Source organism: Callorhinus ursinus, unplaced genomic scaffold (assembly GCF_003265705.2).
Source record: "Callorhinus ursinus isolate GAN/ISIS: 27379988/994484 unplaced genomic scaffold, GSC_fseal_2.0 scaffold45, whole genome shotgun sequence".
In the NCBI taxonomy this organism is placed as follows: Eukaryota; Metazoa; Chordata; class Mammalia; order Carnivora; family Otariidae; genus Callorhinus; species Callorhinus ursinus.
The window spans coordinates 11515176-11539205 of NW_027397107.1; the positions used below are offsets into that span (position 1 = coordinate 11515176).

General features: G+C 51.1%; 1 protein-coding gene across 2 annotated transcripts in view; it reads left to right on the forward strand.

Annotated features, from left to right (window-relative positions):
• The first annotated feature begins 804 nt into the window (after nucleotides 1-804).
• The window catches only part of ST8SIA2 (ST8 alpha-N-acetyl-neuraminide alpha-2,8-sialyltransferase 2), a 61867-nt gene continuing 38641 nt past the window's right edge, over nucleotides 805-24030 (forward strand). Inside the window, exon 1 of one of the 2 annotated variants that reach the window (XM_025893248.2) lies at nucleotides 805-919. In XM_025893248.2, the coding sequence (XP_025749033.1) occupies nucleotides 822-919 (98 nt within the window). In that variant the 5' untranslated portion in view covers nucleotides 805-821. The remainder of the gene's footprint in view (nucleotides 920-24030) is intronic. The other variant, XM_025893250.1, reaches the window with a different exon arrangement.

Here is a 24030-nt window from a genome sequence, read left to right on the forward strand (position 1 = left end):
GACCAAGATGACCGCCCGGAGGGGGTGGTTTTTAGGGGGCTGAGCACCTCGCCCACAGATTGCAATCAGCATCTCCGCTGAAGTTGGCCTGTCTTGGGTATCTCTTCTCTCCTCCCCTTCCCCCACCATCCCTCCTAATTCGTCAACTGCCGAAACATCTGCCTGGTTGAAACCGCCTCCTCGCCGAGCGCTGGGGGCTGTCCCCAGGTGTAGGTCTTTGTGTCGCCAAAACTTTGCGAGAAAGCGAGGGCGCTGGACAAAGAGCGAGCGCGGGAGGGCGTTTGCCAGCCGGCTGGGGACGCCGGGCGGTGCGCACTCTTCCCTGGGTTCAGCTCGCTACTCGGACGCCCGCGGCGCCCCGAGCTCAGCCTCCCTAGGCGGGGAGTGGCGGGTTCTGGCCACAACCCAGCGCCCTCGGGAGCTGAAAGAAGCCAGGCGGGAGGAGCAAAGGCGGATGGCTGGACCTAGGAGTTGACTAAGGGTGGGAGGAGGCGAGCAGAGGCGCGGAGCAAAGCTGTCAAACTGCACTCGGAGCCCCGCGCGGGGCGGAGGAGGGAGGGGAGGGGAAGGGGAGGGGAGGAGAAGGGAGGGGAGAGGAGGGGAAGGCGGGAGCGGAGAGGGAGCTAGCGGGCTCGCCGCGCCTGAGCAACCCCTGTCTGCCGCTGTCGCCGCCGCCGCCGTCGCTGGCCCGCACTCGCCCGGAGCGCAGGGTGTCTGCCCCGCTGCGCGCCGCGCGCGGAGGCTCCGGCGCCTGCCGCTGCGCCCTCCAGCCCCGGCTCCTCGCGCCGGCCCGCGCGGGTCCCGGCGGGCGCGAACCCACCATGCAGCTGCAGTTCCGGAGCTGGATGCTGGCTGCGCTCACGCTGCTCGTGGTCTTCCTCATCTTCGCAGACATCTCGGAGATCGAAGAAGAAATCGGGTAAATAGCTGCGCCCAGGCCCGTGCAGAGCCCTGGCGGGATCTCTCCCACCCCGGTACTCCGCCCCCCACACCCGCTTTGTGTGCGCCGCGCCCCCCTATCGCTCAGCTGGAGAAGTGGGGGAAGGTTTTGGCCCGGGGAGGCGGTGCCGGGGGACCGGGACGGTTTGGGGTGCGGAGCATGGGGGCGCGGCCGCCGTGGGATGTCCCCAAGCGGGGAGCACGGGCAGCCTCCAGCTGGCCCGCGTCAGGGAGCAGACTCGCCTACCCTACCCCCCTTCCCTAGCGTGTCCGCGAGCGACGTCGCCGGGGTCGAGGGAGGGCGCCGGGGAGTGTCTGGGGTGGGCGGAGGGGCCGAGAGTGGAGGAGGCAGGAGTTTCTTTGTCTCCAGCTCGGCCGCTTTCTCGCCTTGGCAAAGTGGGCAGGGGGCGCGCGGGGATCTCTGCGCTGGGGGAGGGGATCCCCGGGTTGGAGCGGAGGGCGGGGCTCTGCACTGGCTCGCGGTAAGGGGAGTGTCCCCAGTACCTACGGACTGGCGCACGATCCTCCAGCCGGCCCCGGAGCCCTGCGTAAGGACGCCGGCGGGTACCGCTAGAGGCGGAGCGCGCAGGGCTGGGCTGAGACTCTCTCCCTCGCCTGGCTTTGGACTCTCAGCTAACCCCACGGCGCCCCCTGCGCCCCCGGGTTCCCGTGCGCTCTTAGTGCGGAGACGGAGACCTTTCCGGAAAGTCTGTATCGCCGCCGGGTGGTCTTTGGGGGCCCCCAGGCGCGCGGTCTCGCCCGGGCTTCTCTCCGGATCTCTCCAGAGGTGGGGCGGGACCGCGAGACCCTGCCCTGGCGCGGGACTTCCAGGAGTGCGCACTTGCGGCGCGGGACACACCCGCAGTCGGTCCTGGAGCCTGGGACTCGTGCCCAGCCCGGCAGCCTCCAGCAGGCTCGGCCGGGTCTCTCTGCTTCGGCGCCACAAAGAGCGTCCAATCCGCGGAGGGCAGGTGGGGAGGCACCTAGGGTTCTGAGGGGCCCTGAGGAGAGCTGCCCGGCCCAGGGCAGGGAAAAGGTGAGGTCGCCGAGTGGGCAGAAGGTCCCCTCTTCCTTGGGGCTAGAGCCAAGCCTGGCGCCCTACTTGAGTCCCGCGCCGCGTGCGCCCCCTCCTTTGTCCCATTTGTTTCATTCATTACCAGCTCGAGTTGGAGGGCCCGCTACGCTGACAGGTCCCTCAAAGGGAAATGCCTGGATCCCAAGGCCCTAAGGACCCAAACCTGGGGCAGGCGCCAACTTCCTGCTTTCTCCTTTTCTCCCTGCCCCTTCCCATCTCAGAAACCCAGGAATTCCTTCTGTGAACTCCACCACACTTCAAGAACCCCTCCCTGTCTGCCTCCTCCTCTTCCTCATCCTCGGTTTTCCCGAAGCTCCGAAAACTTTCACAGATACGGTTCACTTAATACGCGACGTGCTCCCACGAGGAAATAGAGAAATCCGTTACTTTCCATAGCTGTTCGCCTCAAAAACCGGGGTCGGAGAGGAAATCGGGAAAGCCAAGTCTTGGGTGATGGATGACTGGGTGGGGAGGGCCTTCCTCTAGGTTCTCCCTCTCTTCTGCCGGCTGTGGGCTCTGCTTGGCCCAGACTGCTTGCTAACCTTGGCAGGTGAGAGGGAAGGACCAGCAGCTGCCCATTGTTCTGCTATAGAAACCTAAGAAGTGTGGAGCTCATTCAGGGATCCCTGGCTTACCCATTCTCTGAACTTTTACTGAATAGCTTCTACATGCCAGGGACTTCTAATTTTTAAAATGCAATCAGGAAATCATTTTGCACACAATGCTGCACTTTCTTGCCAAATGCTTTACAGAGCCACCCCCCCACACACACACACACACACTCCACATCAGGTTATTCCAACAGGGTATCCAGGAATAAGCTCCTAGGCCAGAGCTAAGAAGGGCATTTGCCTATATATTTAAAACCCAGAGTTCCTCTGCTCTGCGTGTGCCCTGGGACCTGTTTCATTGGGGAGGGGAGTGTCTATTTGGGTTGACCCTGGGAAAAATTGTCAGATGGGTCAAATGTGTAATCTTCTGCGGCATTATCCCTCCTTCTTGGTGCCCCTGTGCTCAGGCTGACCCCTGGCTCGACCAGTTTTGACCCAGGCTTGAGACATCACCCCCAATCAATCCCTCCCCCAGTCCCACCCCCAGTCTGTCTCACACATGTTTAAGTGGAGTGGAGGCATATCGGGGATTTGCCAGGGCTAAAGGAGGAAGGACATCGCGCAGAGGACCAGAATCCCAACAGGTCTAATGTCTGCTTAGAAGCCAGGTTCCAAGCTCAGTCACTTCAATCCTTGGAACCACCCCAACTTTGAGTGGCCAGCCAGGGCTCAGTGGGTTAAGGGCCCTGGCACAGTGGCCAGTGAGGGGTGCCAGGAGTGGGGCTCTGTCTTCCTCATCTTATTCCTTCCTGGGAGACCTGGACGCATATTCAAGACCGCGGGTGCCTCTGAACCAGCCGTGCCCACCCTTCCCCAACTTAATCTCGACCTGCACCCGGGGCAATTGCAAATTACCTGCCAGTGTCAGTCCCTGGAAGAAAACACTGGTTCTATAAACAGATGGCTGTTTCTGGGAGGGGGACCCTATGGTGTTGTTAGGAAGGGAGGAAGGAAGACGTCTCTTTCTGGAGTAAGTATTCAAGGATTAAGGAATGAGAAGTGAACGAGGAAAGAGAATCGCACACGCATTGTCTGGTGGAACAAAAGTGAGATACACTTTGCTTAAGCTCTTGATCCCCTTTCTTCTAAAATGAAGCTTTTGGTATGGTAGTCTCAGAGGTCCTGTCCTGCCCAAGGGATCCTACAATGGGTTGCGAGGGGCAGGTTTTTCTTCCTGAAGCTTTTTCCGAGAGACTCGTTTCTTTTCCTCAGTGATGATTTTCAACTTCTAACTTGCTTGCTTGTGGAAACGCCTCCCTGGGGCTGAAAGGGAAAAGGAAATGTAGAAAGATGAGTTCTCTGCAAAGCACTCAAAGAGCGAATTCAAATCCTACATCAGACGTTGGGTGGGGCTTTGATAAAACAGCCCCCATCAATTCATGCAGTGCCCCAATTTTTAGACCAAGTTGTAAGCTAAAATGTTTTTTCTGATTGTCCCCTGAGCTTTAGTCTTGAGGGTAACTTAAAAGAGAGGGGTGTGAGGCCTGACTCTCTTGTCCACCGAGGTGTCCCCAGAACCCGGCGCACAGAGGCATTCAATAAACTTCTATTGCACTGGCCCAGTGATGGTCACATATGGTATCTTTGGGCAAAGCAGACACCCACACAGCCTTAGGATGGAAAGGAAGTGTGAGGTTCCTCCTAGGAAACCTCCTCTTTTTTTACAGTTAGTATAAATTTGACCCTGTGAAGCAGTATCGCCTATCCAATATCACACCCTGACCTGGTAAAGAGAGGACAAGCCTGCACAGGTCTCCTTCTTTGCAACCCAATGCCCTCATCCCCAAATGAGCTCTTTGAACATAGTCTCTGGTTTAAAAGAAGGTAACTAGTAATAATAATGGTGATGGTGAAGATGCAGGTGATGATGGTCATTAGCATTTATTGATTTATTGAGTGCTGGCTATGAGCCAGGAGCCATTCCAAGCACTTCATTGATATTAACACATCTTTTCGTCATGGCAACCCAATAGTCACCTCCCAGGGGCAACAAGAGCTCCTATCGGTGGAGCTCTGTGTGCCAGACACTGGGCTAATGGCTTTAAAGTACTACTCCGCTCAATCTTCTTGAACCTCTTTAAGCTAGGTACTGTGGCTATCTCCGAGTTGTCAGTGAGGAAACTGAGGCTCAGAGAGATTCAGTGATCAAGCAAGGTACCCTAGTTCTGTGAGAAGCCAAAGACCGCCTTGCTAGACTGCCCTGTCTTCTGGGTTCTTTCGCCCTGCAGTAATACCACAGAATGGGTCTCAGAACTTAACTCATTTCCCAGGGATGTTGCCCAGGCCCAGAATTTTCCTAAGAGCGTGGTCTGGCCTCAGCAGCTTGCAAAGAGGGAAGGAGAGTGGAGACTGTGGGAAGGACGGAGGGCTCGTGTGTCCCCGAAAATGCCCCTTTGGTCCCGTCAAGTTCAGTGTGATGCTAGAGGACAGAATGGCACTATTTGGCCCCTGGCTTGCCAGACAAGCTCACGTGCCACAGGCAGGAGCATCCTAGACTCACAGGTGGGGCCTGGGGCTGGAGCCTCCGGAGAGAAGACTCCTATCCATTTGCAAATCTGATTTCAAATGTCATTTGAAAGAGAATTCTGGCATCTACACACCATATGATTGGGCACCTGGGGGCCTGGAGCAGGCGTGATTGTAAAGATATTTCACAACGGGTCCCTGTGAACACTGGCCTTTTGGCCTGGACGTCTGACTGGTCAGGACGGATGCCATCCAGGCACCCTGGCCAGGGGTCCTTGTGCACCCCAGGCAGACATCAGATCACGACTGGGGAGAGTTAAGACGGGGGTCAGGGCTAGCTCTGGTCCTTGGCTGTGACCAGGTCTGTGAGCAGGCAGTCGCTGTGGCCATCAGCCAGGAGTGAGGTGAGGTGCACCTTTTGGTGGTGGGTGAGTGCAGGCTGATGTGAAAGAAAATGAGCTCCTCTTTGAGCACTTGAAGTGCAGGCACCTTGTAAGGAGAATACATATTTGCTTAAGACGATGCAATCTTTTTTTTTTTTTTTTTTTTTTGGAAAAAGCTCATTCTTCTTCCCAATCCTGGTGTACTTCCCTCTCGTATAAACATGACTGGAGGATAAAATAGGAGGGAGAAAGCTTTGGTTTTTAACTCACTTGCTCCAAGTCCTGTTGCCAACTGTTCCTAGCATCAAATTTAAATTGTAAATAGATACCCATCTTAGAAACCGATTCACCACTCAAGGCCTCTTTCCCCTTATAAAGCAGGGTTGCTAGGTTTTAAAATTGTTTAGGTTTTACAAATTGGGGATGTTGTAAATTGCAAATTATAAATACTTCTCAAAGAGAGTGGAATTCTAGAAAGGCTCCCATGCTTTGAGCATGGTGTGCAAGGTAATACATAATCTGGCCCCAGGCTCCTGTTTCAGCCTCCCTGAGCTCCAGCCATTTCTGTTTTGCTCATGGTTTCCTGGAATGAGCCATTACTCCATGCCGCCATGCTTTTGAATGCATTCTTCCTCCTTTTGGGAAAAATCTCTTTGCACACCATTTCCCTCCTGACTCCCACCCCACACTATCCTACCTTCCCCTGACTCCACCTTCAAGGCTAAGGTTTGGTAGCAGTTCCTTTGTAAAGCATTCCCAGGGCCCAGACCCTCCCTGGACAGTCTGAGGTGGCCGTCCCTCCTGTGGATTACCCTTAGCACGCTGTCATGCCAGTATCTACACTAATGGAGATGGCCTCAACAATTCTGTTTTATTTCTCTCTGCCCCTGGCCCCTGGTGATAAGCATTTGGTTTAGTGCGTGAAACCCATAATATAGTTTTCGGGCCTAGGATGTGGCCAAAATAAGCTTTCAGTCTTTCTGCTCCCAAAGGCCTATACTATTCTTTTTTTTTTTTAAGATTTTATTTATTTATTTGACAGAGAGCACGCACAAGCACAAGCAGGGGGAGAGGCAGGCAGAGGGAGAGGGAGAAGCAGGCTCCTCGGGGAGAAGGAAGCCCGATGCGGGGCTCCATCCCAGGACCCTGGGATCATGACCTGAGCCGAAGGCAGACGCTTCACTGACTGAGCCACCCGGGCGCCCCTCTACTATTCTAATAACAAGTAAACACCCTCTACTTACCTGGAAGATCCTGCTTTTCCCACCTTATGTATCTGCCCAGTTAAGGGCGTTGTTCATCATCTTAGAATGTTGGAGGTGGACCTGTAAAAGTAGAGGACCCAGTGGTTAGGTTTCCAGCTGCCAGTTCAGATAAAAACCAAAACTGTCGAGACCCACCTCCACGCCTCTCTTCAGCCCTTGACTCTCCAGAGAGCAGGCTTAACTTAGAGCCAACTGTTTCCTTCCAAGGGCTGGTCCCCAGAAAGGATGCTGGAAGTTGCGTGTTTGAAACATTGAGAGAGTATGAAACGCGAGGTCAGGTCAGTGTGTGGGATCTCCAAGACTTTTCTTATTAAACATTTTTAAGTGGTGCTTTGATTTGCAAACACTGATCAAACCAGGGAACCGTGATGGATGGGTCAACACTGTGGCAGCTGCGTGGACCCTAGAGAAGCTCCAGGACCTCCTATCTCTTAGCCCTCTCAAGCAAAAGCAAGTTCTGGAGACAAGATGGAACGATACAGGGAAAGGTCTGTGGGAGGGGCAGAAACATAAACGATGCCACGGGGGAGGGGTGGAGCAGGAGGGGATTGCGCATCGGGTGGCTGTCTCCTGTGGGGGGGGGGGGGCGGTCCATTTCTCCAAGAGAAGCCCCAGGGTGAGAGACACTTGGGTGCCATCTGCGTCCAGGAAAACCATCTCCTGTGTCTGAATGACTGCCGGTCTGGGGCTTGTCCTTAAGTGTTGAGATTAGTCACTCTCCTGGGTGGCAGCTGGGCTGGTTTTAAATTCTCCCCAGTCGCCTGCAATCCGTCACTCGGCTAGGAAGCCGCCCAGTGTCCTGACGGGACCTGTTTGTCCCAGCGTTTTCTCAGCTTCAGCTGTCACAGACTTCACCGTGGCAAAGGTAACTGCTCCATCCGGGGAGATGGATACAAGCCATGTATCCGTGTTATACGCCAGGAGCAGCTCCTCCCGACAGTCTACTTGGAATCCTGATTCGCTGCTCTTGGAGATCCAGCGTCCCGCCTTGCGGGGTGTGTGGTGTGTGGGTGTGTGTGTGTGTGTGTGTTCCTAAATTGCTCTGCAAGAAGAAGGCTCTCGCTTTGTCAGAGAGTTTCCCCAGCACCTTTTTTCTTCTTACTGGAGGAACACAGAGGCCCTCAGCCCTGCCTCCCAGCCCCTTTTCCAGGCTCAAGGCGACAATTTTTCCTCCTCCTCTGGCCTCTTAGCAATGGGGGGATCAAAATGACTCTGAGGTCAGCGGTCCCCAAGGCTGATCCGCAGAAGACCCGGGATCCCAAAGGGAGAAGAGAAAGAAGAAAAAGAAAAAGCACGTGTCCATGACAATTATGTTCGTTTCAGGTTGCTAACCACCGATCCTGAAAATGACTCTTCTTTGTTCTAAGATGATGTTCTTCTTTCCTTTGAGGTGTAAAGGTGTCCTCTCTTTCCTGAGAGAGGGCGATGGTCTTCCGTGGCCGAGGAGGTTGGTGACCCTGTGACTCCCCGACCCCAATTTTGGGGAAATGTTACCGATCCCTGAAATCTAACAGTCTGGGGTCCGAGTGTGCCTTGAAGGGTAAACGGAGGGGATGGCTTCTGGAAGCACAGCCTCACTCCTCACACATCTTTTCTTCTCAGAGGTGGACGCCATAGAGAATAATGCATCACTCTAGGGTGTGTGCTCTGCGCCGAATGATACTCGAAGCCCGTTAGCTTCTTCACAACCTGTCCTCTCAGCAGTCCTGTGAGGGCTGTGCTACTGTTACCTCCATTTCACAGTTGAGGAAACTGAGGCACAGAGCAGTTAAGGAACGGGGCCAAAGTCACACAGCTAGTAAGTTGCAGAGCTGGGATTTGAACCCAGGCTGTGGGAAGCAAGGAGAACCACCCAGAAATGATGTACTAAATGGCATCTGGTGGTACATCTGGGGAATCTGCACACGCCTCCTTCCAGAAGCTAAAGCTGGGAAACATGAAGGTCTGTGGGGAGCAGCGGTACTGAGAGAGAGCTCCGGGGCAGTGGAAGGAAGCTGGCTGGGAGGGGACAGGCTGGTGCGGGGAGGTGGCATGTGCCCAGGGAGCCCCATTTTCCAGGCACTGACACGTGTGCACCATTCCACTCCCTTAACCCCCACAACCACCCCGTTTGCCCATTTGCAGATGAGGAAGGGGAGGCCCGGAGGGGTTCCAGGATTTGCTAAGGTCACACAGGTGGGAAACTGAGGCACTGGAATCCCAGGCAGGCTTGCCTGACGCCACGGCCCGTGCAGGCCTTAGCTACTTTCGGGTACTGGAATTACGGGGCTGCTGCCCTATTCCGACAGCTCCCTCTGTCCCACACAGAAAGTTTGTAAAGGGAAGCTGGGGATATCTGAGACATCAGGAAAGACTCACGGCAGGTCAGAGGAGCCCCCCAGACACAGTGCTGGCCGCGGCCGTTGGGTGCCCCATTTCAGCGGATGCTGAAGAAGGGGCAGCCACACTTGTACTCTGCCGGGGAGGTGTGGGAGTGTGTTGTTAGCTCCCCAGCTCCAATTTCCAGAACAAGAACATTGGCTGCATTCAGAGGAGCGATACCCAGGATTAATTCACACCTTCTTTCTCAGTAAATGCCAGCGTAGCTTAAATAGTGAAGGGAGGAGGCATAAGATCTCCGGAGAAAATGAGTTGGTAAATTGATAGGGTTGGTGACTTTCAGTTGCTGTTCTCCTGTAAGAAGCAAAGCCTCCCCGGAGCCCCTGGGTGGCTGGGTTGGTTAAGCGTCTGCCTTCGGCTCAGGTTATGATGCCAGGGTCCTGGGATGGAGCCCCGCATCGGGCTCCCTGCTCAGCGGGGAGCCTGCTTCTCACTCCCACTCTGCCGCTCCCCCTGCTCGTGCACTCCCTCGTGCTCTCTGTCAAGTAGATAAATAAAAGCTTAAAAAAGAAGAAGCAGCAAAGCCTCTCTGCACCCCCATGGTTCCCAAAACTTGGGACTTCACTCTCAGAGGACTCTATATGATGTCTGACGGTACCCGGATCAGTAGGTTGAGTTCCGAGGAGAAGCAAAGAGAAGGGCAAGACAGAAACCCCCAGGGCTGTATCCATCCTGGCCTTCGCAGGATGCCTCTTAGGCTGTGGTACTCAAGGACAGCGTGCTGACAAACGGCCTCGCTCAGACCCGCGGCGGTCCAGCCTTGGGCGTGGAGCCAGCCAAGACTCTGAAGCCCCTTCCCCAGCCTGCCTGGTGCTCCCCACTGAAGCTCTAACCTCCAGCAGTGTCAGAATAACTCGCTTAGGTCTTCACTGTAAATTTCTCCCAGCTGCCAACGTGAGGATAACCATGGGAAGATTGAGGCTCTCATCTCTGGAGAAACACTACCTGTGTGACCTCACGCAGGTGACCTCCCCTCCCAGAGCCCCAGCTTCCTGATCTAAATAACGGGGTTAAAAATATCCAACTCACAGTGTTCTGAGGATTAAATAAAACACACACCATGGGAATGAAAAATGGTGCAGCCATGATGGAAATCAGTGTGGCGGTTCCTCAAAAAATTAAAACTAGAATTACCATAGGATCCAGCAATCCCACTTCTGGGTGTGGACCCAGAAGAATTGAAAGCAGGGGCTCGAACAGGTATTTGTCTACACATGTTCATAGCAAGAGTATTTGCAGTAGCCAAAAGATGCCCAAGGATGGATGAAAGGGTGAGTAGAATGTGGCATATAGTTATGAGGCGATGTTACTCAGCCTTAAAAAGGAGGGACATTCTGGAAGGGGAGTAAGTCAGAGGGGCAGACGAACCATGAGAGACGATGGACTCTGAATAACAAACTGAGGGTTCTGGAGGGTAGGAGGGTAGGGGGATGCGTTAGCCTGGTGATGGGTATTAAAGAGGACACGGTCTGCGTGGAGCACTGGGTGTTATGCACAAACAATGAATCATGGAACACTACATCAAAAGCTAATAATGTAATGTATGGTGATTAACATAACAATAAAAAAATTTTTTTAAAAAAGGAGGGACATTCTGACACAGGCTACACTATGACATGGATGGACCTTGAGGACACTATGCTAAGTGCAATAAACCAGTCACAAAAGGACAAATACTGTGTGATGCCACCTCCATGAGGTGCCGGGAGTCATCAAATTCCCAGAAACAGAAAGCTGAATGGTGGTTGCTGGGGGCTGGGGGAGGAGGGATTTATTATTTAATATGTACGGAGTTTCAGTTTTGCGAGATGAGAACTCTGGAGATGGGTTATACAACATCGTGAATGTCCTTAACACGACTGAACCGTACAGTTAAAAATGGTTAAGATGGGAAATTTTATGTTATGTGTATTTTAACCACAATTAAAAACACATACGGATGCAAACCGCCAAAAAGAGCACCTGGCAGGTGCTCAAGACGCATTGATTTATTTTAAGAGAGTGGTTATGCTCTTAGCCAAGCAACATCAATGGGAGTACCATTTAATTCAAAAAAGAATATAGTACCAAAAAGCAAAGTGGGGAGGAAGTAGAGGGAGAAAAAGGAAGAAGGAATATAGACCTAGATTTACAGAAATACAAACCACTTGCTGGAGGTGGCCAAATACCCAACGCTTGGGATTTAGGATTGTGGAAAGTGCAAACACGTGATTTCTTTGTTGTACTCTGCGAATACTTGTTGGCCTGCCTGCCCGTCTAAGATCAGTGGAGGGGCCAATGAGGTCTCATAAAAGCCCAAGCCGCATGGAAGGCAAAGAATGGTGGGGGGGGGGGAGTAGGTAGGGTGGAGGGGTAGACAGCCCAAACCACCCTCCCACCCGGATCTAGGTCCCTATGGCTGCCTTTTGCCTTAGCACCTGCATCAGGATAGCCTCGGTTAGTGTTTTGGGGTCAGTGTCAATCTGAAACAAGAAGAGAGCCCCCAAATGCTAACCCACAGAGATTTAGCTCTCTCTGGCCTGGGAAGGGCTGAGATACAGCTGGATCTCTCTCTTTTAGGCTCAGGCCACACAGTTTCCCTAACACAGGAGGAATGAGCAAGTGCCGTGGATTCCAGGGGCAGGAAGTGCCAAAGCTATGGCTCAGCGTCCCATGAGGGTTGTAAGAAAGAGTGCTAGCCCCACCCCAGGGTTTCTGATTCAGCAGGTCTGGAGTGCAGTCTGAGAGTCCAAATCTCAAATGCATAAGTTTAAGTTCCAGGTGATGCTGTTACCCTTGGTGCCTCCAGGGACCACACTCGGAGAACCATGGGGCTAGAGCCTTGTCACTCAAAGGGTGGTCCTCAGACCAGCCACATGACATCATCTGGAGTTTTGGTGGAAATGCAAAATCTCAGGCCTCACCGCAGACCCTAATGAAATTGAATCTGCATCATTATAAGACCCCAGGTGATTTGTATGAACACTCCCTCCATTGGTGGGAATAGCTGGTTTCCTGGCCTTCTGCAGAGCCCCAGCCCAAGTTAGTGAGTTTGGCCCATCAGACCAGGGGAAACTTGTCCAAGGATCCCTGTTACCCATCACAGAGTTGGCCTAGAGTTACTCTCAAATGTCAGAAAAACTTACGAATAGTTATTATTATAGCCACTCGCTGGATGCCTCTATATGCACCAAGAGCTTTTCATACATTATTTCTCACATTTATTATAAGACATCTACAAGACCCACTTTATGGAGAGGTAAACTGAGACTCAGGTAAAGTAACTGCTTCCTAAACACAGAAAAAGAGAACTGAATTTTCTCAAGGTCTAGGTGGCCATTTCCCAGGTGCTGGAGATTTAGCCCCAAGGATTAGCCTCTCTCTCTGCCCCTTTCCCAGATGAGGCCCAAGACATGAGGCAAGGCACGGAGAAATCCCAGCCAAGGGTGGAACTGATTTATGAAGTCAGTTTTTTAAGGAGGCTGCCGTGTGTCTATACCAGAAACAACCTCAACCCAGAGCAATAGCACATGGTTGAAATTTCCGGAGAAGCTGGACAGCAAAGCACTCCTTGGCTGGATCATTAAACCTCCTCATGAGCTTGGCTGGGATGTGGTCATTCACATAGGAAATGGCCCCCCTTCCCTGTTGTATACGCATGGAGTTCCTGGGGTTCCTGGGGGGTTTTGGTGGCTTACCTAGCCTGCAGTCTCATCCCAAACTGTGCTCTGTTACAGAAAGCAGAGGAATTGAGGTGGGGGAAGCCTCTGGGGGTGATCAGAGGCAGGTATAAGGGAGCCCTTAGAACCAATCTGCTCCTTCAGGTAAAGACAGCCTCTGGGCAGGCTGGTAGCCAAGAATTTAATTGTATTTATTTTTGCCATTACTTTCTATTGAGGGCAGGGGATATTGGTATTCTATTTATAGCAGTGATATAAAGATTCCTTTTATGATAAATTCATTTACGTTTTTAAGTGAGTCATTGTAAAGAAAAGTATTAAGTCAATAAAGTGGAGTTAGCAAAACCCGAAGGTAATCCAGGAAAAGACTGATGTCTACGCAGTGATGATGGGCTAGCCTTACTTCTTCCCCGTGATCGTTATCTGCCCCTTTGGTAGCAAAGCTGTGACAATCCTTGCAAAACTTCTATAGAGAGGAAGTAAGTTAATCTTCCCAGAAAGTAACTAGTTACAGAGACACTTGCTCACTGGACCTGGGAAATTGCCCAGGGTACAAATAAGGAATTGGCCAATGAAACAGTCTTGTGAATGCCTCGAAAGGCAAGGGCGATTTAGGCCCGAGAGGCACCTCACCCCCAGCAACACCACGAGGTTAGACTCCTATCTCGCAGTCTCCTGACACACTCTACTTCTCTTTTGTGCCGCACCTTATGCTTTGCGTGTCTTGCGTGGTACCTTTCTTGCCTGCAAGATGGTAGCCCTAGGAGGGCTGGGGCCATTGCAGACCTGTGCTTCTTGTGCTTCCAGCTCCTTGCATGGTGCCTCACAGAGACTAAGTGCAGGTTTGGAGGACAAAGGAAGGAAAGGAGAGGGGGCAGGAAAGGGGGAGAATTCGTTCCTTGAGGTTCAGAAAGGCCCCTGCTGCCTACATCCTGAGATCGTGTCTACGTTTCTCTCCATGGCCAAAGGAGAGAAAATGTAAATTATACGAGCCCCCCATAGAACTGTCTGATTTGAAATCCATTAAGTGCCATCCTGTTTACAGAGGAAGCCCTCTTTCCTTTTTCCTGGTTCCATGAAGAAAGACCAGCCCCCCCCCCCCCGTTAACATAAATATCGCTCGCAGGGTAACTCACGGTTCTATACAGTCTCCGTGACCTGGTACACAGAAGCCAGAGGACTGGAGAGATGTGGCCAGAATCAGGAATCAGGCGAGCTGGCTCCTGGCAGGCTGAGATCAAGCTGATAACAAGGAGATTAATAAGGGTCTGCAACCTCCTCCATCCTGTAGCATCAAGAAGGGTTTTTAAATCAATGCTGGTCTGGCTGGCTTAATGGTACCTAATCTTACCTTTTGAAACTGGAACATTTGGGAGTTGAGATCAATTGAGAGAAAATAAAGTAAAATGTGTTGACTTTTGGATTTTTTAGTCTTCATCAGAGTGCCATTGTGTAGCGTTGTTTTTATTTTCTGTCTTGGAAATTGGCGATTAGCCACTGAGACGATCGTTCAGCCTGGACTAGGAGGTGGTGTATCTACTTTTGTTCTTACTGTTTTCACCATAAGACAATCTCCATGAGAGAAGGGTCCATTTCCACCCCATTCACCAATGTGTCCCCACTGCATGGCACGTGGTAAATGCTCAGTAACGGTTTCTCAAATGTCACATTTTGGCATAACCAGCGCATGCTATCTGCCATGGGCTGGTCTGCTGGAAAAGTCTGCTCCTGATAAGGTGTAGAAACAGCATGGTGCCCCTGGAGAAAAACTTGCCCGGTACCTAGATTCGGTGACAGTTACCACAAGCTTTATGCGCTCATCACAAAGCCGCATCCAACTCACTGTATACAGATGCTCACAAGCCCTGTGTTGGATGTTGGCGCCCTGCAAAGCTGAACCCAGTATAGAGAGGAGCCTCAAGGTGTTTGTGGTCTGACTGGGCAGAGACTTCTTAGGGGTTGATGACAGATGTGTCTGGAGTGAGCAACAATTTGGGGATCCGGGCTTTGGTTGTGGATTCGCCAACACCAGGCCGTTCACCTGAAGGGCAGGCCTGAAGCGCTCTGGGCCTCAGTGTCCCCATCTGTAGAATGAACTGGTCTTCTCTGGCTCCAACGCATCACAACTGGGTGCCTCCCACGATGAGTTTCCCTGTTGGAGGGAGTCCAGACTCACTGGAAATAGCAAATCCTTTTGTTATGCCTCTGAATTCCTTGCCCTGAAATTTTAGAGCAGGGCAATAAATAGGTGCTGGTCTATTTTCACCCACCACCTGCTCTACATTAAACAGAAAAAAAAAAGGCCACCATCAGAGAAGACAAACTAACATACTGAGCACCTGCTACATGCCAGACATCGCAATAGACACTCTCACACCTCAATGAAGTGCCTCGATAAACTTGCAAGAGGTTCAGTAGCATCACTGTTTCCTGTCTTCCACAACCACTTGGAGAATCATTATATTACAGCAGGACTGGTGTTCCAGATAAATTATGCTCAATATTCCATGTGTTAGAAAAGCACCTGAGTGTGTAATAAAATATAAAAAAGCTGTTACCAAATATAGCTAAGTTGGGGAGTTTTGGAAGCCTTCTTCCTTTGGTTATCAGGAAGATTCATGTCACCAACAAACCTCTCGTGTGTGCAATGGCAGTGCCTGTCCTCAGCGGTGAGCCCTGCCTTGTAATAAAAATGAAAGTGACATTGTTGTGCTAATGGCACTGATGATTCGTATTATAGGAGCTCCAAAGAGGGCTGAAGACAAGAAAGAAATTTTCCAGAGGAGGCAGGATCAGGGTGGGAGTTGCGTCCGAGGAAGGGTCCAAGGACTTAGCCAGAAAAAGAATGAAGGTGGTGATCCAGATGGGGAGGATGGCCCAAGGCAAAGAAGGTATGAGTGACAGCAAGGAGCTTGGCTGGAGTGGAGGCTTGAGGAGTGCCTGGAGGTGGATGGAAATATGGCAGGACAGAGGGCTCAGGGCCAAGCTGTCAGCGCTGAGGATATCACACTTGGTTCTTTTGGGAGCCACTTTGGTTTAAGCTGGGGTCCAAAGACCTCTAAAGAGTCTGTGATGGATCTTAGGAGATCCATACACCTCTTGAAATTCTAGGCATTTTTCTGGGCAAAGGATCCACATATTTTAAAGGATTCTCAAAGGGATCCACAAAGCTGAAGAGAAGATGCTGTGGACAATAGGGACACTTGAAGGGTTTTGAACAGGATTGTGCAGAGAATATGGAAGTTGCTTAGAGGAGGATGGGCTGGGGAGACCAGTCAGGTCATCCACAGGAGGAGCAGGAATGGTATGGGCTGCAGTTGTGTCAATGGAAAGGAAGAGAGAGTTAGGGCATCGTGGTACAGAGAAGAAGTGACAGCACTCTGGGGGCCATCAGTGGTGGCTAGGACAATGGTTTGGTCTTAAACATGATGATTATAAAAGGATGGAGTTTATGTGGGGATGAAGACATTTAAAAATCACTGACTGAATCACTAATTATCGGAGCAAAGGGACAAAGGCCAGCTGGCCCATTCCCCTTTATTCTTCAAGTGTGACAACAAAGGCCCCTAGATGAGAAGAGATTGTCCATGGTCACGTAGAAGGTGGGCAACCAGGGACCAAGCCATAGGAGAATAATATTTAGGAGGGAGGTTGTTGGAGATGGAGATTGGAAGCCATTTGTAGGGAGAAGTTGAAGGCAGGAGTGGAGACAAAATCCCTAAAGAAGCAGAGACCCCAGGATTAAGCCTTGGTCATTGATCTCATTTAGAGGGTGGGAAGGAGAAACCAAGGTAGCAAAGTCCATGGAGAAGGGTGGACAAAGATGAGAGGGGAACCAAGGGACCAAAGCAGTGAGCAAGAGAGGTGAGTGCTCCCGGCAGGAGGACCTTAGGTTTGAGGGTGTTCAGGGGCCACTGGGCTTGGCCATCAGCAGGTCCCTGGTGACATTTGGGAGAATGATGGGGTGAAAGAAGATTTCAGAGAGAGGTCCCTAATCAAAGGGGAGGCGAGAGGTCACACAAGAGGTTTGAGAAGGAAGGAGAAGCAGGTCAGGGGTGTGGAGACCAGGCAGGAGGAGAATCGTTTGCAAAGGAAATAATGCATTTATAAAAGTAAGGTAGAGAAACAAAGGTGAGTGGGAGAAGCACAGGAGAGGTTATATGATAAAGCCACGATGTTGAGGTGAAAATGGGACCAATAACCAGAGTTGGGGAGAGGAAGAGTGGGATGAAGCCTCAGAGACCATATTCTCGAGTGGGGAGGCTCCAGGAACATGAATTTTAAAGGAGGGAAGATCAGGGATCCACCAACTCATCAGGCTCTTCTTACCTGAGCAGACCCATCTGCCTGGGGCTCTTCCCAGAGCCCTTTGTGAGTCTGGCTCCTGCTCAGATTTCAGGGTTCCGATGGAATGCCGGCTCCTTCGGCGGCTCCTCCCTGTCCCCTACCGAGCTCGCCTCCAGTCCCTGCACACCCATCACCATTCCTCCTACTTTCTTCTTAGTGCCACCGAGTACATGTTTATGACTCTGTTCCTTTGCTAGGGTATTTGCCTTTCTTGTACGTGTATGTGTGTGCTTCCTGTCTCCAAATTTTGGGGGTTTTTTTAAGATTTTATTTATTTACTTGAGAGAGAGAGAGCACAAGCAGGGGGAGTGGCAGAGGGAGAGGGAGAAGCAGGCTTCCCGCGGAGCAGGGAGCCCGATGCGGGGCTTGATCCCAGGACCCCAGGATCATGACCTGAGCCAAAGGCAGACGCTTAACTGACTGAGCCACCTAGGTGCCCCTCCAAATTTAGATTTTAAGCACCTTCAAACCCGGGGGGGGGCTGTCTATCCCCACTGTGCCCCCAGCACCCAGTTCAGGGCCTGTCATATAGTAGGTGCCCAATAAATACATTCTAATTGGAAGAAAATGACGGGAAGGCAAAGGAATCCAGCCGTGACCTAGCTCTCTTCTCAGAAGAGTTTTAATGAGAAAAATAACAAAAATAAAATAAAAATAACATCTGCCAAGCTGTTTGTATATATTCATTACCTCATTTACTCTTCAAAGTTTACTCACTTTAAGAAGTGAAGAGGCTTAGCTTTAAATACTCTGCTCGTGAAGGCGGAGCTAGGGATCACACCAAAGCTTGTGTTCTTCTGCCGCTCTTTTTTTGACAGTATTGGATCAAAGAGGCATCTCTATCAAAAATAAAATAAAATAAAATAAAAATGCAGAGAGGCTAGATCTCTTTCTGCCATCCCTCTGCCAGGGGGTGGGGAGGTCCTGGGCATCCTCTCCTCCTCCTCCCCATTCTGAATGTGCCCATGCAAAGCCCTTCACATGCCAGGGTATTTTACAAGAGCCTAAGAAGGGTTGAATTTCCCTTCCACTTATCCAGTCCACTGTGGTCACATGGAGAAGTCAGCTGGTGAAGAATTCTCTTTGCCTCTGGATTTTTCTAAAGTCCAGGGAGGGGCAGACTAGCCTTCACTTCACCCTAGCTTCTTCCCTGGCATTTTCTAGGTGAATTCAGTGGCAGAAGTGGGGGAAGGGGTAAGGCTGAGGAAGCCCCAGTCCAAAGCCAGAAATTCTACCTTGAGCCATTGTCCCCAGAGCACCATGCAGAACCACCAACCCAGACCCTGGAGGCAGACAAGCAGAACCCCCCTGGGAGTCCAGACTGATGCTCAGGGCAAGAGGAAAAGCAAAGGAGAGGCTACTTGTCCAGTCCATCTTTGCGCCTCTCACTTTTGTGTGTTCACAACAGAACCAGGCTCCCTGACAAGCTTCTAGAAACATTTGAAGCATTAGGGCCAAACCCTTCTAGAATGAGAGGGCAGGAATCCAGTCAATGGACAACCCCAGGGCCCTGCACACACACCCCCTGGAGGACTTGGCTTCCTGCTTCCTCCTCTTGGCTCTGCCAGGAGACATTTTGGGCATCTGTCTGGAGTTAGGTGTAGTGTCCCAGGTACAATGGCTGTCTGGCCCTGCTCTCTGGCTTCTCTTCTGGGTTTGCTCCAGTTTTGACTCCACTCAGACTTTGACCACCCCACCCCGAACCCCTTGCACCATGTTCCCAATTTGAAGACAATCTGTTAGACAAAGCCAGCTTCAGATCCTGCCTCTAGCCCCTCCTTGCTGTAAATCCTTGGATTCAAGGCTTAACATCTCTAATTGAATGGGAATACTAAAATTGCCCATCTCATAGGGTTGTGATAGAGATGAAAAGAGAAAATCCACAGTGAGGGCATGGATTGTGATGCTGGATGCTAGGGGCCCAGGCAGTAAGAACTCAGGATGATCACTCCTCTGGGCTCTGTCGTCCAAGCACATTCCTTCTCAAGTCCCCACCCAGACACCTGTTTCTAGCATCAACCTGACACACGCTTGGGTGCCACCATCCTCTATGCCCATCCTCACCCCACCCCCACCTGCTACAAGCTACAGCATTTGTTGAGTGAAGTGATTTTCTCTACCCTAACTCAACATGGCTGGAGGTCATGTTTTCCACCCTGAGCACCACCTCTGGGCTTTTCTCCAAGGTGACCAGGAATTGGCTCACAGGGAGGACCCAACTGGCAGAACGCCTCCACAATTCCTCCCCAGAGCCCCAGGCTCTTACAGAACACAAGGTGAGTGTGAGGATGGAGGCCATGGCTGACACCTGAAGACATCAGGGCTGAGTATCCTTCCAGAGCTCGGGCTGGTTTCCTCTTACTGGTCTATGGGTTGGCAATTCAATCAGTGAGCCCTGGGGAGCAGCCTCTCACTGTATGGTAGGAAGAAGGAAGCTCCCAGATTTTCCTTTCTAGCAGCTTTGTTTCTACACGTTGCAGGGGGCAAAGGACTAGGCCTCTGGGTGTTCTTCTGCTTATGGTTGACGTTATCAGTAAGCACCTTGTCAGTTGTCACTGAGAAAGAACAAGAAACTAGCACCCCCTGCCACTCCCTGCACACCCTCAGGTCCAGCAGGCTTGCTATACCTGGCATAAGAGGGGCTTCTGAGTCAAGGGGGTTAATGGAGAAGGTGGCATGCACTCACTGTTCTGCTACCTGAGTAGCAAAGAGTCGGTCCAGGTAGAACTAAGTTCAACTACAGAGTCCACGTAGAACACATACATAAGTGAGGCATCTCGGTATAAGACAAGAGGAAGTGGTGAGGACTGTGCGTAAATGTAACATATTCCCCCGACCCCCCAATCCCACCAACCTGAGGCACAGCTTCTCAACTCAACCAATTACTATGGCTCAGTGTGGCCAGATCTTCTGATTGTTCAAAAGAGCCAGAAATTAGCATGCTTTACAATAACTATTCCCTTGACTTTTAAAATACTGGCCTCTGATTTTTAAAATGTTTAGCATATGCAAGCCACTCCCACCCAGACAGGTATTTAGGCCAGATATGTCCTGGGGCTGGCACTTCATAAACTCTGAATTAAGTAAATACAGATAGAATAAAGGATTCCTGAGGGAGAGCCTGATGTTCAAAGACACAACCTTGGATCCGACCCACGCATTCCAGAAACTTCCCTCTGCTTGGTGGAGTTAGCAAGTGGAGAGCCTGATGTTCAAAGACACAACCTTGGATCTGACCCACACATTCCAGAACCCTGAAGAGTTTCAAGGAGGGACTACCAGACTGTAACTTTGCATCTCAGAAAGCTGGGTCCAGTGTGGGAGGGCCTGGCAGAGAATGACTCTCCAAGACAGAGAGGCAGAGAAGATGGAGACCAAGCAGTGATCCAGGGTGAGGCCATGAAGGTCGGCACCTGCTCCCCTCAGGTGTACAATCTGAAGGCTGGGTGGTTTTGGAAGGGGGAATGTGGTGAGGGCGTGTGGGATTGATTCTGAATGACCTAGGTAGGCTGCCATCCTGGTCAGGTTTGAGTTCTGTGTGGAGGTATCCAGGATGCGCGTGATTCTGGAAGCAGCAGTGAGGTGTGCCTGCTGGGAATCAGGCAGTCATGGCATATAGACAAGCAATGAAGTTGGGGTTTGGACAAGTGACCCATGCTCAGCAGGGCTCTGAGCTACCCCAGCATAGAGTGGAGGGAAGGCAGGTGGGGAGGAACTGGGAGAAAGTAGTAGGAAAGTTTCAGAGAACACTTGAAGAAGTGAGGCCACTCGATGGAGGACAGTGTCCATGGCTCGTGGGTCTTGCTCAGTTCACCAGCAGAGCAGAAAGAACCGACATGTGGTAGGACCCACTCAAGGACCAGGTGGCACTTCGAGAGTTTCTGCAAGAGAGTCCTCCTGAGAGCTCAGTCCAGCACAGCCTGGTAGCCAGTGGATACACCACACCCAGCTCTCAACCGTGTAACCTCCAGCAATGCCTCCTGCTATTTAGCTGAGAGTTCCTTTGCTGAAGAAAAGGAAGTGCACTACTTCAGTCTCTGGCACACCATCAGTGAGAGATACCATGGCTCTGCCATGGTGAACACATGCATCTTCTTCCACCCACTGGTCCTTATTTCTCCCTTGTGGGCTGCACTGCTGAAAGGCAGCTTCCCTGAGGACAGCTGTTCCACAGGGACTCAGCAGAGTCCACGCCCAGCCATGGTTTGCTCTGATCCAGAGGGGGGAAGCTGTCACCTTAATACTGCAACCGACATCCCTGTCTGTCCCGTGCTTCTCACTGCAGTCCCACAACAGGACCCTGCTTTACCGAGAAGGACATCAAGACCTAGAGGGGCCTAGAGCTGCAAAGCCAGAACCGTCAGGAGACAGAGCCCTAGGCCCCTAGCTGATGGTCCTGGCCGTCCTCCTTCTTCATGACACCAACTCTCTGTGCATGGCAACAGCTGGAAAGGCAGGCTGGGGACACATCTGACACCCAGAAGAAACAGGACTTCAAAGTCCCCTCCAACATCAGTGCCCTCGGGGGGTTTCCTCGGGGAAAGGCTGCAGCTGACATTAATGGGGATGCTGTTTCTGAATGCGGCTCCATCAAGAGGTGAACAAAAGAGAGGGAAGAAAGGCTGGCTTAAGGTAGAGGCCTTTCAAGTGGCTGGCGAGGCGAGGCAGGTTCAAGAGCAAAGCGCAGCACATTGGACGGGCATTCTGCTTCTTTTTAAAGAGCACAGATGTATCCATAGCAGGCCACATGAATGAAATGAGAAGTTTGCAGAGCTGCCAAGCTCCCGCTTGAGGTTTTTTGCAGGAGTATATTTCTAATGCAATGCAAGAGGGAAAGATGACAGCCGGGGTTAACACTGTGTCTGCAGCAGGAGGCCCAGGGGCTGCCGGTAAATGGACACTAAGTAATTGGCCAGTGGAGGTGCTATGGTCTGAATGGTTGTGTCCCCCCAGATTCAGACGTCGGAACCCTAACCCTCATTGTGGTGCTGTTAGGGAGTGGAGCCCTCTGGGAGGTGATTCGGTCATGTGGGTGGGGCCCTCGTGTTGGGATGAGTGCCCTGTTCAAGAGACCCCACAGAGCTCCCTTGCTTCCTCCACCACACAAGGTTAGAACAAGAAGTCAGACCTGGATGGGGTTGGGGGAGAAGGGGCTCACCCGACCATGCTGGCTCTCTAATCTCAAACTCCAGGACTGGATCATGTTCTATCCTTACTGGTGTGGTGCAGGTGAAGAATCTAACTTGAATATTTCTCCAGTCAGCTCCCCAACTGTCTCACAACCACTTGTTGAGTTCATCTTTGCTTCCTCTTAACTCCCTGGCATCTCCCTGACAGTATATTAAATCCTTACCTGTAGCAGGTGAAGGGTGGGGTGCCGGCTTTCTGTAGGTACAGGAGACCCCTGTCCCTACTCTGCCACTGTTTTCACTGGGCAAATCACTTAACCTTTTGGGACGTCTGTGTTTGATTTTTAAAACCACAATATGGAAATTAACAGGTCCCTGTTACAGAGCCCAGCAAATGAGGTTATTAATATTTTTCACTGATCTCTTTGGAATTTGCATCCCCTTCCTAGAAATATGTTTTATTAACATGTCCATCTGGGACAGGGATTGTCACCTGGGTTGGTGAAGGCATCACTCTTAGGAAGTAAATTTTGCTGGGAAAAGAGAGGTTATTTCATTTAAAAAAAGATATATTCCAGTGTATTTCTTATTTGAAAATTTTATAAAACTAATATTTTGTAAGAAAAACTGTAGAAAGTAACACTGAACAAAATCTTGTTGGGTATGAATATAGAGAAAAATCAGGACACCCTCTGTCTAGGGAGTAGTGAGAATCCAGGAGGGATTTTATGTCGTTGTAAGTGGAACCTTAAAGTGTTAAGCGGTGATGATTTAATATAACAATGGATTTTCTGACCCAGAAGGAATCTTAACCATGCCCCGAGGACTCTAACCCATCTCTTCGGTGGGGATCACTCATCATGTCCCTTCCTAGTAGCATATTTCCTCTAGAGGGAGGTCTGTCCCATGGCCAGACCCAGGAAGCCCCGACTTTACCTATCCAGGAGGGAAGAAGTAGCCACTGTCATCACACAAGGATGGGGTTCAAATAAGATGGGGAATGAGTAGCGTCCATTGCAAGATGTTCACACAAGAGCTCATTTTGATAGTGTGACGGGGACATAGACCAGACTGGAGGGGTGCCAAGAGAGGGTAGAACGAGGAACCCAGATGATTAGTGTAGATGATGCTTTAAAGAGTTTGCAAAGTGCTGGCAAGACATAGAGAAGGTGCTGAGGGGAATATCGAATTAAGGTTGGGTTGTTTATTTAAGATGAGAAAAGCAAACATATATATAAATGCTAGTGGGTATGAGCCAGTGACATGGCAGAGGAATCAGGAGCTGCGCTCCTGAGCCAGTCTCCTGGGTCCAAATCCTGATGTCCCAACTTAGTCCCCATGCTGATCTAGGAAGTATTTCACCTTCTCTGTGCCTGTGTGTCTTCTCACATGGAATGGATAAGCTGTTCTGCTTCACAGGGCTATTGTGAGGTCCAGGATAAATATCAGAAGTATGACAGAGCTAAAAGGACATTGTTGAATCTATGGAAGGAGAAGTAGTTGATAGAACAAGAGTCTCAAAAGGCAGGAAGGGATGCAATTCAGAGCACAGGCAGGTTTGGATAAGAGAACAGCTAGCTCCTCTCTTGGAACAAAGGAAGGGAGGAGGCAGACTCCTTCTATTTACAAATATTCATTGAGCCCTTATGATGTCCAGGCACTGTGCCCAACACCAGGGGTGCAGCCGTCAACAAGACAGACACAGTGCTTCCGTCACGGAGCTTACATTCCAGGGGCAGAATCAGACAGTGCATTTAATACATGACTGCGGTGATAG